The sequence below is a fragment of the Balaenoptera ricei genome, chromosome 3, assembly GCF_028023285.1.
Source record: "Balaenoptera ricei isolate mBalRic1 chromosome 3, mBalRic1.hap2, whole genome shotgun sequence".
NCBI classification, from domain to species: Eukaryota; Metazoa; Chordata; class Mammalia; order Artiodactyla; family Balaenopteridae; genus Balaenoptera; species Balaenoptera ricei.
Window position 1 is genome coordinate 79,018,980 of NC_082641.1, and position 17,163 is coordinate 79,036,142.

The 17,163-nt window shown below is 38.3% G+C and overlaps 1 protein-coding gene across 1 annotated transcript in view; it reads left to right on the plus strand.

The window, feature by feature from the left end:
* LNPEP (leucyl and cystinyl aminopeptidase) overlaps positions 1-17,163 on the plus strand; it is a 106,572-nt gene that overhangs the window by 65,542 nt on the left and 23,867 nt on the right. The window contains exons 9-11 of the mRNA XM_059916820.1: positions 9,608-9,739; positions 11,977-12,137; positions 12,371-12,459. Of these exons, the coding sequence (XP_059772803.1) occupies positions 9,608-9,739; positions 11,977-12,137; positions 12,371-12,459 (382 nt within the window). The remainder of the gene's footprint in view (positions 1-9,607; positions 9,740-11,976; positions 12,138-12,370; positions 12,460-17,163) is intronic.

Here is a 17,163-nt window from a genome sequence, read left to right on the forward strand (position 1 = left end):
GGAAATAAGGCGGCCTATGTCACTTGTACCATGAAGCTTCTATTTCAGGGGTCAGAGATAGGTACAGACACAATACAAATGAATAAATAAATAGATATTTTGTTTGGTGATTAGTGCTAATATGAAAATAAAGCATGGTAAGGGAAATGAGAATGACAAAGGAAATGCTGTTTTATATAAGATGGCTGGGGAAGATCACTGATAAGGTGATATTTGAATACCATCTGGAGGATGTGAGGGAACAAGGCATGTGGACTTCTGGGGGAAGAATGTTCCAGGCAGAGGAAATAACCAGTGCATAGGGCTTGTGTGCAGAAATGAGTTAACGTAGTAGGCCTGAGACTGCTATCCTTAGAAAGGCATAATTGTAAGGCTGGCTCTTGGCTGGTATCTGGCAACTTGGATTTGGGGAGAGTTTCCACCATTCCCTGATAAGAATGACTCACTGTGCCCACACTGTTTGTACAGACAATGTGGTTTATGCTAAACATCTGTTTTCCTTCTGGGAGTCTGGAGTTTTGGTACTTCCTAGGCAGAGGACACTTCCATGACTAGCCCCCAATAAAAATCCCGGGTACTGAGTCTCTGATGAACTTCCCTGATAGACAACATTTCATACATGTTGTCACAACTCGTTCCTGGGAGAATTAAGTGCATCCTGTCTGACTCCACTGCAGAGGACTCCTGGAAGCTTGTACTTGTTCACCCCATGAACTTTTTCCCTTAGCTGATTTAGCTTCATGTCCTTTCACAGTAATAAATCATAGTGGTGAATATGACTACTGAGTCCTGTGAGTCTTCCTAACACGTCATCATACCTGGGACTTGTCTTGGGGACCCACACAGCTTGAGATGAAGATTGGTTGGCAGGTTCAAGCACCAGCAAGGAGCCAACGTGTCTGGAGTGGAATAAACACAGGGGAAAGTAGTAGATGAAGTGAGAAGGATTATAAGGGGCCAGATCATTGTAGATCATCTTATTAGACATAGTAAGGACCTTGATTTTTTGCAAAGTGGGATGAAAAGCCATTTGATGAGGGAAGTACCATAGTATGATTTTTTTTTTTTAAATCAGCCTTCAACATCATATGGAATCAAGATGACTAGTTAGGAGGTTGCTGTAATAGACCAGTGGCAAGATATTGGTGGCATGGACAAGGGTGATAGTACTGAAAGTGATGAGCAATGGTTGGTTTTGGAATATATGGTAAACGTTAATCCAGTAGAATTTGCTAATGGATTAGATGTGGAATTAAGAGAGGAGTCAAGGACGACTTTAAGATTTTTGCCTGAACAGTTGGAAAAATGGAGTTGTTATTTGCTGAAATGAGAAGATTATTGGAAGAGTAGATTTGGGGCAAGAAGAAAAAAAAGTTCAATTTTTGAGTAAGTCTGAGGTGCATAAGTGGAGATAATAGGCGTGTAGTTGGATATGAGTCTGGAATTGAGGGGAAGTCTGGTTAGATATATAAATTTGCAGGTCATTTAAAACCCCTGGGGTTGAGAAGATCATCTAGGAAGTAAATTTAGAGAAGAAAAGAAGTCTGAAGATTTAATGCCAGGGGCACCAAAATTTAGTCCTTGAGAAAATAAGGAGGATCCTACAGAAGAGACAGAAAGGGATGGCTAGTGAATAGGGGAGGAATCAAGAGTGGTGTGCCAAGGCCAAGTGCAGAAAGACTTTCAAGGAGGAGTGGGTGATCAGTCATATCAAATGCTACTAGTAGGTTGATAAAGGTGAGCCTGAGAATTGACATTGGTTTGACACCATGAGATTCACCAGTGACCTTGATAAAACCACTTTCAGTGGAGTGATGGTTGGAAGATGGCTCAAGAGAAAATGGAAACAGAGCAAATGGAGGTGGCAAATGCAGACAACTCTTTTAAGGAGTTTACTTCAAAGGAGGAACAAGAAACAGGGTGATAATTGGAGGAGGCACAGGGTTAAGGAAAGGAAGGGCATCTTATTTGTTTAAAATGAGGACTGATACGTAGTTTTTGCTAATGGAATGTTACAGTAGAGAGGGAAAGTTAATGATGCAGGAGAGAAGGGGATCTATTGGGAACAAGAATGAGCATTTAGAGGACATGCCCAGAAAGGGAGAGACAGCACATCCAGAGGAGGGCCTCTGGAGTGTGGAGTTCCAGTGTTTGGAGTTCTGGACGGTGAAAGTCCAAAATCAAGGTGCTGGCCAATTTGGTTCTTAGTGAGAGCTCTCTTCCTGGATTGTAGACAGCTGTCTTCTTGCTGTGTCCTCACATGCCGTGTGGCTGACAGGATCTTGGTGCTCTGGCGTGGTGTCAGGCCTGAGCCTCTGAGGTGGGACAAGGGAGTTCAGGACATTGGACCACCAGAGACCTCCCAGCCCCATGTAATATCAATAGGTGAGAGTTCTGCCAGAGATCTCTGTCTCAACGCTAAGACCCAGCTCCACCCAACTGTCAGCGGACTCCAGTGCTGGACACCCCATGCCAAACAACTAGCAAGATAGGAACACAACCCCACCCATTAACAGAAAGGCTGCCTAAAATCATACTAAGTTCACAGACACCCCAAAACACACCACCGGACGTGGTCCTGCCCACCAGAAAGACAAGATCCAGCCCCACCCACCAGAACACAGGCACCAGTCCCCACCACCAGGAAGCTTACACAAGCCACTGAAACAACCTCACTAACTGGCGGCAGACACTAAAAACAACAGGAACTACAAACCTGCAGCCTGCAAAAAGGAGACCCCAAACACAGTAAGTTAAACAAAATGAGAACACAGAGAAATATGCAGCAGATGAAGGAGCAAGGTAAAAACCCACCAGACCAAACAAATGAAGAGGAAATAGGCAGTCTACCTGAAAAAGAATTCAGAGTAATGATAGTTAAAGATGAGCCAAAATCTTGGAAATAGAATGGAGAAAATACAAGAAATGTTTAACAAGGACCTAGAAGAACGAAAGAGAAAACAAATGATGACGAACAACACAATAAATAAAATTTAAAATTCTCTAGAAGGAATCAAGAGCAGAATAATTGAGGCAGAATAACAGATAAGTGACCTGGAAGATAAAATAGGGGAAATAACTACTGCAGAGCAGAATAAAGAAAAAAGAATGAAAAGAATTGAGGACAGTCTCAGAGACTTCTGGGACAACATTAAATGCACTAACATTCGACTTATAGTGGTCCTGGAAGAAGAACAGAAAAAGAAAGAGTCTGAGAAAATATTTGAAGAGATTATAGTTGAAAACTTCCCTAACATGGGAAAGGAAATAGTCAATCAAGTCCAGGAAGGGCAGAGAGTCCCATACAGGATAAATCCAAGGAGAAACACACCAAGACACATATTACTCAATCTATCAAAAACTAAATACAAAGAAAAAATATTAAAAGCAGCAAGGGAAAAGCAACAAATTACATACAAGGGAATGCCCATAAGGTTAATAGCTGATCTTTCAGCAGAAACTCTGCAAGACAGAAGGGAGTGGCAGGACATATTTAAAGTGATGAAAGGGAAATACCTACAACCAAGATTACCCAGCAAGGATCTCATTCAGATTCGACGGAGAAATTAAAACCTTTACAGACAAGCAAAAGTTAAGAAAATTGAGCACCACCAAACCAGCTTTACAACAAATGGTAAAGGAACTTCTCTAGGCCGGAAACACAACAGAAGGAAAAGACCTACAAAAACAAACCCAAAACAATTAAGAAAATGGTAATAGGAACATACATATCGATAATTACCTTAAATGTAAATGGATTAAATGCTCCCACCAAAAGACATAGACTGGCTGAATGGATACAAAAACAAGACCCGTATATATGCTGTCTACAAGAGACCCACTTCAGACCTAGGGACACATACAGACTGAAAGTGAGGGGATGGAAAAAGATATTCCATGTAAATGGAAATCAAAAGAAAGCTGGAGTAGCCATTCTCATATCAGACAAAACAGACTTTAAAATAAAGATTATTACAAGAGACAAAGAAGGACACTACATAGTGATCAAGGGATCAATCCAAGAAGAAGATATAACAATTGTAAATACTTATGCACCCAGCATAGGAGCACCTCAATACATAAGGCAAATGCTAACAGCCATAAAAGGGGAAATCGACAGTAACACAATCATAGTAGGGGGCTTTAATATCCCAGTTTCACCAATGGACAGATCATCCAAAATGAAAATAAATAAGGAAACACAATATTTAAATGATACATTAAACAAGATGGACTTAATTGATATTTAAGGGCATTCCATCCAAAAACAACAGAACACACTTTCTTCTCAAGTGCTCATGGAACATTCTCCAGGATAGTTCATATCTTGGGTCACAAATCAAGTCTTGGTAAATTTAAGAAAATTGAAATTGTATCAAGTATCTTTTCTGACCACAATGCTGTGAGACTAGATATCAATTACAGGAAAAACTCTGTAAAAAATATAAACACATGGAGGCTAAACAATATACTACTTAATAACCAAGAGATCACTGAAGAAATCAAAGAGGAAACCAAAAAATACCTAGAAACAAATGACAATGAAAACACGACAACCCAAAACCTATGGGATACAGCAAAAGCAGTTCTAAGAGGGAAGACTATAGCAATACAATCCTACCTCAAGAAAAAACAAACATCTCAAATAAACAACCTAACCTTACACCTAAAGCAATTAGAGAAAGAAGAACAAAGAAAACCCAAAGTTAGCAGAAGGAAAGAAATCATAAAAGATCAGATCAGAAATACATGAAAAAGAAATGAAGGAAACAATTACAAAGATCAATAAAACTAAAAGCTGGTTCTCTGAGAAGATAAACAAAATTGATAAACCATTAGCCAGGCTCATCAAGAAAAAAAGGGAGAAGACTGAAATCAACAGAATTAGAAATGGAAAAGGAGAAGTAACAGCTGACACTGCAGAAATACAAAGGATCATGAGAGTTTACTACAAGCAACTCTATGCCAATAAAATGGACAACCTGAAAGAAATGGACAAATTCTTAGAAAAGCACAACCTTCCGAGACTGAACCAGGAAGAAATAGAAAATATGAACAGACCAATCACAAGCACTGAAATTGAAACTGTGATTTAAAATCTTCGAACAAACGAAAGGCCAGGACCAGATGGCTTCACAGGTGAATTCTATCAAACATTTAGAGAAGAGTTAACACCTATCCTTCTCAAACTCTTCCAAAATAGAGCAGAGGGAGGAACACTCCCCAACTCATTCTACGAGGCCACCATCACCCTGATACCAAAACCAGACAAAGATGTCACAAAGAAAGAAAACTACAGGCCAATATCACTGACGAACATAGACGCAAAAATCCTCCACAAAATACTAGCAAACAGAATCCCACAGCACATTAAAAGGATCATACACCATGATCAGGTGGGGTTTATCCCAGGAATGCAAGGATTCTTCAGTATACGCAAATCAATCAATGTGATAAACCATATTAACAAACTGAAGGAGAAACCATATGATCATCTCAATAGATGCAGAAAAAGCTTTTGACAATATTGAACACACATTTATGATAAAAACCCTCTAGAAGTAGGCATAGAGGGAACTTACCGCAACATAATAAAGGCCATATATGACAGACCCACAGCCAACATTGTTCTCAGTGGTGAAAAACTGAAACCATTTCCACTAAGATCAGGAACAAGACAAGGTTGCCCACTCTCACCATTATTATTCAACATAATTTTGCAAGTTTTAGCCACAGCAGTCAGAGAAGACAAAGAAATAAAAGGAATCCAAATCAGAAAAGAAGTAAAGCTGTCACTGTTTGCAGATGACATGATACTATACATAGAGAATCCTAAAGATGCTACCAGAAAACTACTAGAGCTAATCAATGAATCTGGTAAAGTTGCAGGATACAAGTATCTGAAAGAGAAATTAAGGAAACACTCCCATTTACCATTGCAACCAAAAAATAAAATACCTAGGAATAAACCTACCTAAGGAGACAAAAGACCTGTATGCAGAAAACTATAAGACACTGATGAAAGAAGTTAAAGATGATACAAACAGATGGAGAGATATACCGTGTTCTTGGATTGGAAGAATCAACATTGTGAAAATGACTATACTACCCAAAGCAATCTACAGATTCAGTGCAATGCCTATCAAACTACCAATGGCATTTTTCACAGAACTAGAGCAAACAGTTTCACAATTTGTATGGAAACACAGAAGACCCCAAATAGCCAAAGCAATCTTGAGAAAGAAAAACAGAGCTGGAAGAATCAGGCTCCCTGACTTCAGACTATACTACAAAGCTACAGTAATCAAGACAGTATGGTACTGGCACAAAAATAGAAATATAGATCGGTGGAACAGTATAGAAAATCCAGAGTTAAACACACACACATATGGTCACCTTATCTTTGATAAAGGAGTCAAGAATATACAATGGAGAAAAGACAGCCTCTTCAATAAGTGGTGCTGGGAAAACTAGACAGCTACATGTAAAAGAATGAAATTAGAACACTGCCTAACACCTATAAAAAATAAACTCAAACTGGATTAAAGACCTAAATGTAAGGCCAGACACTATAAAACTCGTAGAGGAAAACGTAGGCAGAACACTCTATGACATAAATCACTTCAAGATCCTTTTTGACACACCTCCTAGAGAAATGGAAATAAAAATAAACAAATGGGACCTAATGAAACTTCAAAGCTTTTGCACAGCAAAGGAAACCATAAACAAGATGAAAAGACAACCCTCAGAATGGGAGAAAATATTTGCAAATGAAGCAACTGACAAAGGATTAATCTCCAAATTATACAAGCAGCTCATGCAGCTCAATATCAAAAAAAAAAACAACCCAATCCAAAAATGGGCAGAAGACCTAAATAGACATTTCTCCAAAGAAGATATACAGATTGCCAATAAACACATGAAAGGATGCTCAACATCACTAATCATTAGAGAAATGCAAATCAAAACTACACTGAGGTATCACCTCACACCAGTCAGAATGGCCATCATCCAAAAATCTACAAACAGTATATGCTGGAGAGGGTGTGGAGAAAAGGGAACCCTCTTTCACTGTTGGTGGGAATGTAAATTGATACAGACACTATGGAGAACAGTATGGAGGTTCCTTAAAAAAATAAAAATAGAACTACCATATGACCCAGCAATCCCACTACTGGGCATATACCCTGAGAAAACCGTAATTCAAAAGGAGTCATGTACCACAATGTTCATTGCAGTGCTATTTACAGTAGCCAGGATATGGAAGCAACCTAAGTGTCCATCAACAGATGAATGGATAAAGAAGATGTGGCACCTATATACAATGGAATATTACTCAGCCATAAAAAGAAACGAAATTGAGTTATTTGTAGTGAGGTGGATTGACCTAGAGTCTGTCATACAGAGTGAAGTAAGTCAGAAAGAGAAAAACAAATACCGTATGCTAACACATATATATGGAATCTTAGAGAAAAAAAAAATGGTTCTGAGGAACCTGGGACAGGACAGGAATAAAGACGCAGACGTAGAGAATGGACTTGAGGACACACAGAGCAGGAAGGGTAAGCTGGGACGAAGTGAGAGAGTAGCATTGACATATATACACTACCAAATGTAAAATAGATATCTAGTGGGAAGCAGCTGCTTAGCACAGGGAGATCAGCTTGGTGCTGTGTGACCACCTAGAGGGGTGGGATAGGGAGGGTGGGAGGGAGACACAAGAGGGAGGGGATATGAGGATATATGTATACGTATAGCTGATTCACTTTGTTATATAGCAGAAACTAACACAACATTGTAAAGCAGTTATACTCCAATAAAGATTAAAAAAAAAAAAACCAAAAAAAAAAAAGAATGAGCATCTAAATTTATAGTAGCACTGAAGTGTGATACAGAAATAAGAGAGTAATAGGTATTAAGTAATAGGTATTAAGTTCAGTTATGTGTATCTGATAATCTTGATGACTTAACATTGCTACATTTTTATCAGAAGTGAAATTCATTCAAAAAGTATTTGAGTGCCTCCTATGTACCAGGCATTATTTTAGTCATAGGAATTGAGCTTTTCAGTTTTTCCCTAAATTAACTTACAGTCTAGAAGAGGAAATAAAAATATATCTATAGCAGATGCTGGAGGTGTGGTATAAATTGCTTTTGAATATGGAGAAATACGATTTGTGTCTCAAATCAAGGAAGGCTTCACAGAGGAGGCGGTTATTTTAAGACTGGAGAATATGACGTGCATCAGTGAGTATAGTGTGGCCTTAACAGTTGCATGTCTGACTCTGAATTTTTAGTGTATGCTTTCTACCCTATATGTACATTCATATATTCCAAACATATTTGAAGTGAGTCTGCAGGAAGAAGAGAGGTCTTGAAAACAACTTCAGCAGCATGACATACTAAAATTTGAAATTAATGTACTCCCTAGCAAAGAGACCTTTGAGAGTTCAGCTACTTTATTGTCTCCAGCAGTGTGCTTTAAGCATTGGAGATAGGGGTGGGGAATGCCACAGAAAATTTGGCATGTTTTAAATTAAAAATATATTTATACTTGTCCTACAGATAGGTTCATCTGTACCATTTTTCCAGAGTCCACATATATGCGTTAATATACAATATTTGTTTTTCTCTTTCTGACTTACTTCACTCTGTATGGCAGGCTCTAGGTCCATTCATGTCTCTACAAATGACCCAATTTCGTTCCTTTTTAAGGCTGAGTAATATTCCATTTTATATATGTACCACATCTTCTTTATCCATTCATCTCGGTGCTCTGTGGTAACCTAGATGGGTGGGATGGGGGCGTGGGAGGGAGGTCCAAGAGGGAGGGGATATATGTATACATACAGCTGATTCACTTAATTGTACAGCAGAAACTAACACAACATTGTAAAGCAACTATACCCCAATTTAAAAACATATATGTATGTAAAAACACAACTTTTTTTTAAAATTAATTTATTTATTTTATTTATCTTTGGCTTCATTGGGTCTTCATTGCTGCGTGTGGGCTTTCTCTAGTTGTGGTGAGCGGGGGTTACTCTTCATTTCAGTGCGCGGGCTTCTCATTGTGGTGGCTTCTCATTGCGGAGCACAGGCTCTAGGCACACGGGCTTCGGTAGGTGTGCCACGCAGGCTCAGTAGTCGTGGCTCACAGGCTCTAGAGCGCAGGCTCAGTAGTTGTGGTGCCCAGGCTTAGTTGCTCCACAGCATGTGGGATCTTCCTGGACCAGGGCTCGAACCCGTGTCCCCTGCATTGGCAGGTGGGTTCTTAACCACTGCGCCACCAGGGAAACCCAAAACACTTAACTTTTTAACACTAACACTGAAATAGTGAGTGAGAGACCACACAAAATGGCTCATAGAAGAATTAGTGCAAATAGGAATTTACTCCATTAATTCTTTTTCAAACCTCTTAAAATAATTTTTAAGACAATTTCAACATAGTACACAACTGGTTATATGAGACTAAATAACAGTGTATTATCACTGGGTTATGAAAGTATTTGCTTACAGTGATTATATTTTGAATCTTAGATTCTTATCTCTATAAATCTATTGTATTCTATTATTTTCTTCCCTTTTTTGCTTTTTTTTTGAATAGGGAGCTTCTCTGTTGTTGATGCTGAAAACTTACCTTAGTGAAGATGTATTTCAACATGCTATTGTTCTTTACCTACATAATCATAGCTATGCATCCATTCACAGTGATGATCTGTGGGATAGTTTTAATGAGGTAAGTGACCTGGATATTTTATTTAGCTCTTAAACTAAGAAGAGAGGAGTTCTTCTATTTATGTTTTTATCAAGTATGTAAATAAGCTGTGGTACCAAGGATAGTTATTTAAGAGAGAGGGGAATGGAGCTTAGTATATAAATATTTATGAATAAGAGCACAGAATTAAAAGTCATGAAATGGAAGTCCTGGTCTTAATTGTTGAAAAAATTGCATGAGGCCTTGTGTAAGCATCTTTAGTCTATATCTTAATCTCCATGCCTACTTTGTAAGAAAGTTCTCTTTTCTGAATTAGTGTATATTATTATGTTTTCATTATTTGATTTTTTTTTCAAAAATCTCTTTTCCTTTCCTTATGTTTTTGCAGTCTTTCTACCTTACATTCATGGTTTTTTGCTCTATACTCTGCCCTATGAATCCTCCTATCTTTCGTGGCCATGTTCCTCTAAATTAGATGAGGTATCACAGTCTGGCTGCCATGGCTCCGTACTGCCCTTGGATCATTTTGCTGCTTGGATTTTGTTGTGCCTAGAATTCTAGCAAGCAGTGTAATCAGTTACAAGTTATGCTTCCTAACAGTGTGTGAACCCAGCCTGCATGGTGCACATATGCTGACGGCATAGCCCTTATAAGCGTTTGAATTTGTTACCCTGATCTAGATCAATGGTTTTTAATGTTTTGGAAGATCACAGACATATTTGAAAATTTGATGACAGTTCTGGACATATGCCCCCAAAAAACCACAGATATGCAAAATATCACACACAGATTCAAAGTTTTATGGATCCTGGGTTAAGAACCCCTGCTCTGGATCTTTTCCATGTGCTGTCTCTGCTCCCTTGCCTTCTCTGAAATTTGGTATCTTCTAATTGTTAACCCTTTTCCCAGAAGATATATCTTCCCTACTCTCTTGAGTTCTTTTTGAGAAGAAGGATCAGTCCTTATTACCTAAGAGTTGCTTCTAAATCATTGTTTTTCCTCTTACCAGGTAGTAGCATTTCAAATGAAAGCCACATTATTTGCTTTATACTCATTGTATTATCTCCTGACGTTTAGAATATATTTCTGCCTTCCTCACTGACTTCAACTTTTGCATCACAGTGTTTTCCTAGCCAGACGTAGCCCCTTAACATTATCCTCAGGCTTTTCAGCATCCACATCAAATTCTGCACCGGACTCTTCATTTCAGTTCTGTTTCAGAGACCCAAACATGCCTTGCTTTGGGGCAAGCTTGTTTTCTTCCCAACCTCTTGTCCAGAAATAAATAGGTCAGAGCCATGAGAAACATAAGGTTAATATCACAAAGCATTTGGGAAGATTTTCTCCATCCTTTTCGGCTCTAAATAAATAGGCGTATGTCGACTGAGGTGTAAGGCCTGCCATAGTGGCGTGATATTACAAAACATTTTAACTACTTGATGATTTGAGTTGCTTGCAGATCCATAGGTCATCTAGAAAAATAATTTGAATCGTAAATTTAGCTCACCTGCTTCAAAGAGATAGTTCAAAAATTGCTTCTTAATCATTGACACCAGATGTCTTAGGGACAGTGAGCTTTGGAGGGTCTGTGAACCTCTGACAGTGGATTCTAGATTTTGTAGATAAATTCATGTATTTTATAGGAAAAAGGGGTATGTGACCATGAAAAACATTCACTGCTGTTCTCTAGAGAGACCTAAAGTCCAGGCAGGCGACCTGTTTATATTTCACTCCTCTGCTGCTGCGGCTCCTGCTCCCAGGCACTCCCACAGGATGAGCTCTTTAAAAGATGAACTTTAACATTTGTGAAAGCAGAGGGTCTGGGGAATAAAGAGAAATCTGGACCGAGAAATCTGGACCTAGCTGATTCACAGGAGTGAGTAGCAGTGCTTCTGATTCTAGACTGTATATCATTATCCATACCTTCTAAATGTTAGTATTGTGACCTGAAGGAGTGCTTATATCTTCTTAGGGGTTTTAGTGAACACTCAGTTGGTTGATAGCATATGTGCTGCTTTTTCAACGTAGTTCCTCTCTCACTCTCTTTAGTTATCACCTAGCTGTATTCCAGGTTACTTTCCTTTTAGCAGTTGCTCAATTACCTAGAGTAAAAATGTAAATTCAACTCAGCATTTGTGCTTCTTTTTTGTATTACCATTAAATGTAGTCTCCATAGAATGTGGTAGAGAAAGAGGGAAAGGTACTATAAAATTTTTAGACTGTTAAAGCAAAAATAATTTATTTATTTTTTTCTGTAGGTCTCAAACAAAACACTAGACGTAAGGAAAATGATGAAAACCTGGACCCTGCAGAAAGGATTTCCTTTAGTGACTGTTCAAAGAAAAGGAAAGGAACTTCTGGTGCAACAAGAAAGATTTTCTTTAAATACGAAGCCTGAAATTCAGCCTTCAGATGCAAGGTGAGTGCCCACGCTCTCTCCCCGCTATCTCTTTTGCACCCTCAGGTTAAACTATTTTTAAATGTTTTGTAATCATAAGTTCTTAAGAAACCTAACAAGATTATCCCTTTCTGGGAATAGCTTGAAAAATGTCACCTTCCTGCCAAAAAAAAAAAAAAAACACCCAACAAATTATGTGTAACTGACTGAAATATTGGAGAGAGTGATAATCTTCCAGTATTTTCTTTTTACAGCTCTCTGTGGCATATTCCACTATCCTATGTCACTGATGAAGGAAATTATTCAAAGTATCGATCAGTATCATTACTGGACAAGAAATCAGGTTTGGCTATATTTAACACTTTTCTGAAATGAAATTAGAAACAGCATATTTTCTAAAAATCTAACCAAGCAGCAGAAAGGAGATTACACTTTCCAATGTACACAGCTCTCTGAGCTGGTTCTATGAGACACCTATACAAAATGTGACTAAGGTGAGATTGAGTCTATGTATCATGCATAAAACTGGTCTTTCTTAGTCATGTGAAATAAGGTATAAAAAATTGCACTGAATATGCTAGCAGTTGTGGTAGAAAATAGCAAATGCTGTGTTTTTGTATCCTAGATAAATATTTTGTTAGAAGTGGTAGATCAGTTTCTTAAAGTATACTCTGCTGTCTACCCTCTAGGGGTGGGCTGAGGCGACTGCATTTTAATAAGCACCCTAGATGATTCTTATGCATGACAAAGGTTGATTCATGAGACAGATTTGTAGTAAATAATTATTACAAAATGTCCTGTAGACATAGTATACATTTTTTGATAATGAGAAAATAGGGCAAGAAATTATGATTGTGGGAGGATAATAAAATGTAAAGATTGTATATGCTGACCCACAAGGAGTCTATAAAAAGAAATTGAAGTGTAGTTTCTAACCATCTGTTAAATACCACTGAATGCTACACCACGTATCCTCTTAATTTACATCCTGAAAACATGAGGCTCTTGGGTTCTGAAGGAACCATTAGTGATACTTTAGATTCATGGAAAGGGAAAATTTGTTTGAATTTGGATCTGTTGTTCAATCCTATATCTTTGAGAGGGGAGTGTAGCTTAGTAAGAGTCTGACTTTGGAGCCACATTGCCTGGTTCAGTCATATGATTTTAGGTGAGTTATGTGACCTCTCTGAGCCTCTTTCCCTGAGCTATAGAATGGAGAGAGTGATTATACTTGCGTAATAGTGTTATGTGAGGATTAATTGAGCTCATTTATATGAAGCACCTAGAATAATGCCTGGCACATGTTATGTGCTATGTAAGTGTTAGTTATCATTATTAATGTTACTATTGAAAAAAATAATTTTTAAGCATAACATATCCACATTACATAAAACCAGAAGATGGAGAACAAATCTTACTACCCTATTGTAACTACTCTCATGATTATTTCTTTCTAGTCTTTTTTTTTTTTAAAGAAATTCACGTTCTTTTATTTATTTATTTATTTATTTATTTATGACTGTGTTGAGTCTTCGTTTCTGTGCGAGGGCTTTCTCTAGTTGCGGCAAGTGGGGACCACTCTTCATCGCGGTGCGCGGGCCTCTCACCATCGCGGCCTCTCTTGTTGCGGAGCACAGGCTCCAGACGCGCAGGCTCAGTAATTGTGGCTCATGGGCCCAGTTGCTCCGTGGCATGTGGGATCTTCCCAGACCAGGGATCGAACCCGTGTCCCCTGCATTGGCAGGCAGATTCTCAACCACTGTGCCACCAGGGAAGCCCTCTAGTCATTTTTTTAAAATATTTTTTTACTTGGTTGATATTGTGTACATGTAATTTTTATATCTTACCTTTTTTTTTAACTTAACGTATGCACTAATTGACTTAATCTTTCTTACTGTTGGACACTTGATTTACCATTTGTATCTGTAAAAAAAATGCCTCAATAAAATTTGAGTTCTTAAATGCTTTCTCATTATATGCACTATTTCATAGGAATGCATCTCAAAAATGAAGACTGTGTTACCTTTTGTGGTTTAATACATATTTCCAAGTTGCCCTTCTGTTGTGTGGTAACAACTTATAAGGCCAGTTGAAATATATGAGCATACCAGTTGCATTTCAGTCTAACTGGAGTGTTACAACAACAATTTCATTATTTAAAACACTAAGTACAATTGATGATGTCATCATATCTTTGATTAATACAGCATAGCTGGAGGTACAAGGAAGTGCTGCCTTCTTGATAAAAACAAAACTTCATACTTTAAGTGGGCCCTGGAAGGATAGTCTCTGACCTAAGAGAGAACAAATAATCCCATCTCCCTATTTATTTTATTTTATTTTATTTTTATACAGCAGGTTCTTATTAGTTATCTATTTTATACATATTAGTGTATACATGTCAATCCCAATCTCCCAATTCATCCCACCACCCCACCTCCCCACGGCTTTCCCCCCTTGGTGTCCATACATTTGTTCTCTGCATCTGTGTCTCTATTTCTGCCCTGCAAACCAGTTCATCTGTACTGTTTTTCTAGGTTCCACATATATGCGTTAATATACGATATTTGTTTTTCTCTTTCTGACTTACTTCACTCTGTACGACAGTCTCTAGGTCCATCCACGTCTCTACAAATGACCCAGTTTCGTTCCTTTTTATGGCTGAGTAATATTCCATTGTATATATATATGCCATATCTTCTTTATCCATTCATCTGTCTATGGACACTTAGGTTGCTTCCATGTCCTGGCTATTGTAAATAGAGCTGCAGTGAACATTGTGGTACATGACTCTTTTTGAATTATAGTTTTCTCAAGGTATATGCCCAGTAGTGGGATTGCTGGGTCGTATGGTAGTTCTATTTTTAGTTTTTTAAGGAACCTCCATACTGTTCTCCATAGTGGCTATATCAGTTTACATTCCCGCCAACGGTGCAAGAGAGTTCCCTTTTCTCCACACCGTCTCCAGCATTTGTTGTTTGTAGATTTTCTGATGATGCCCATTCTAACCAGTGTGAGGTGATACCTCACTGTACTTTTGATTTGCATTTCTCTAATAATTAGTGATGTTGAGCAGCTTTTCATGTGCTTCTTGGACATCTGTCTATCTTCTTTGGAGAAATGTCTGTTTAGATCTTCTGCCCATTTTTTTTTTTAATTTATTTTTATTTATTTTTGGCTCTGTTGGGTCTTTGTTGCTGCTCATGGGCTTCCTCTAGATGTGGTGAGCGGGGGCTACTCTTCGTTGCGGTGTGCGGGCTTCTCATTGCGGTGGCTTCTCTTGTTGCAGAGCATGGGCTCTAGGCTTGTGGACTTCAGTAGTTGTGGCACTTGGGCTCAGTAGATGTGGCTCACGGGCTCTAGAGCGCAGGCTCAGTAGTTGTGGCGCACGGGCCTAGTTGCTCCACAGAATGTGGGATCTTCCCGGACCAGGGCTTGAACCTGTGTCCCCTGCATTGGCAGGTGGATTCTTAACCACTGTGCCACCAGGGAAGCCCCTTTCTGCCCATTTTTTGATTGGGTTGTTTGTTTTTTTAATATTGAGCTGCATGAGCTGTTTATATATTTTGGAGATTAATCCTTTGTCTGTTGATTCGTTTGCAAATATTTTCTCCCGCTTGTCTTTTCATCTTATTTATAGTTTCCTTTGCTTTGCAAAAGTTTTTAAGTTTCCTTGGGTCCCATTTGTTTATTTTTGTTTTTATTTCCATTACTCTAAGAGGTGGGTCAAAAAAATCTTGCTGTGATTTATGTCAAAGAGTGTTCTTCCTGTGTTTTCCTCTAAGAATTTTATAGTGTCCGGTCTTACATTTAGGTCTTTAATCCATTTTGAGTTTATTTTTGTGTATGGTGTTAGGGAGTGTTCTAATTTCATTTTTTTACATATAGCTGTCCAGTTTTCCCAGCACCACTTATTGAAGAGACTGTCTTTTCTCCATTGTATATCCTTGCCTCCTTTGTCATAGATTAGTTGACCATATGTGCGTGGGTTTATCTCTGAGCTTTCTATCCTGTTCCATTGATCTATATTTCTGTTTTTATGCCAGTACCATATTGTCTTGATTACTGTAGCTTTGTAGTATAGTCTGAAGTCAGGGAGTCTGATTCCTCCAGCTCCATTTTTTTCCCTCAAGGTTGCTTTGGCTATTTGGGGTCTTTTGTGTCTCCATACAAATTTTAAGATTTTTTGTTCTAGTTCTGTAAAAAATGTCATTGGTAATTTGATAGGGATTGCATTCTATCTGTAGATTGCTTTACCCATCTCCCTATTTTTAAAAGGGACCAATAAGGAAATCTTGCAAACCTCCCAATAGTATATAAATTTTTGGTGGTATTAGAAATAATTGGACAATAAGAAATCTGCTTTTATTAGCCCTCTACTTTTTAGCTCAGTTCATATGCCAGTTTCTTAAACTCTTTCTGAGATTCACACCCCAAAGTCTTGCTCATATTTTCCTGCTATTGCCGTTTCCTTCTAAGTCCTTACCTGGCACTCTCTGCTTCCACTGCACAAAAATTGTTTCAGCAACTCAAACATGCCGCACTGCCTCTTGTCTCTGGGCCTTTACATATGGTGTTTTCTCTTCTGGAATAACACTCCTGCCTCCTGATTCCTTGGTTTTACTCCTATGCACTCTTCAGATCTCAACTCATCCATTGCTTGCTCTAAGGAGCCCTCCCTCACCCCAAGACAGGTTAGATGCCCTACTTATGTGTTTTAATGATATTCTCTACTTTTTATATACTATAAGTACTGTTTTGTTTATATTTATCCCACATTAGATGTATCCCCCATTGAGGGTGGAGATCTTGGTTACACAAATCACTTTTGCAACCTTAGCACCCTATAGGCACACAAAAATTTATTGAATAAATAAATTTAGTCTATAACAACGTGACTCAATTTCAAATCTCACTGTAAAAAGTTCTAGGAAAAGAGCATTCCAACCTTGATGAAATGATACCTTCTGTTTCTCTTCATTTGAAAATATTCTTAGTAAAGGGGAATATATGAAATGCACTATAATATGATTGGTTTAATCTAGAG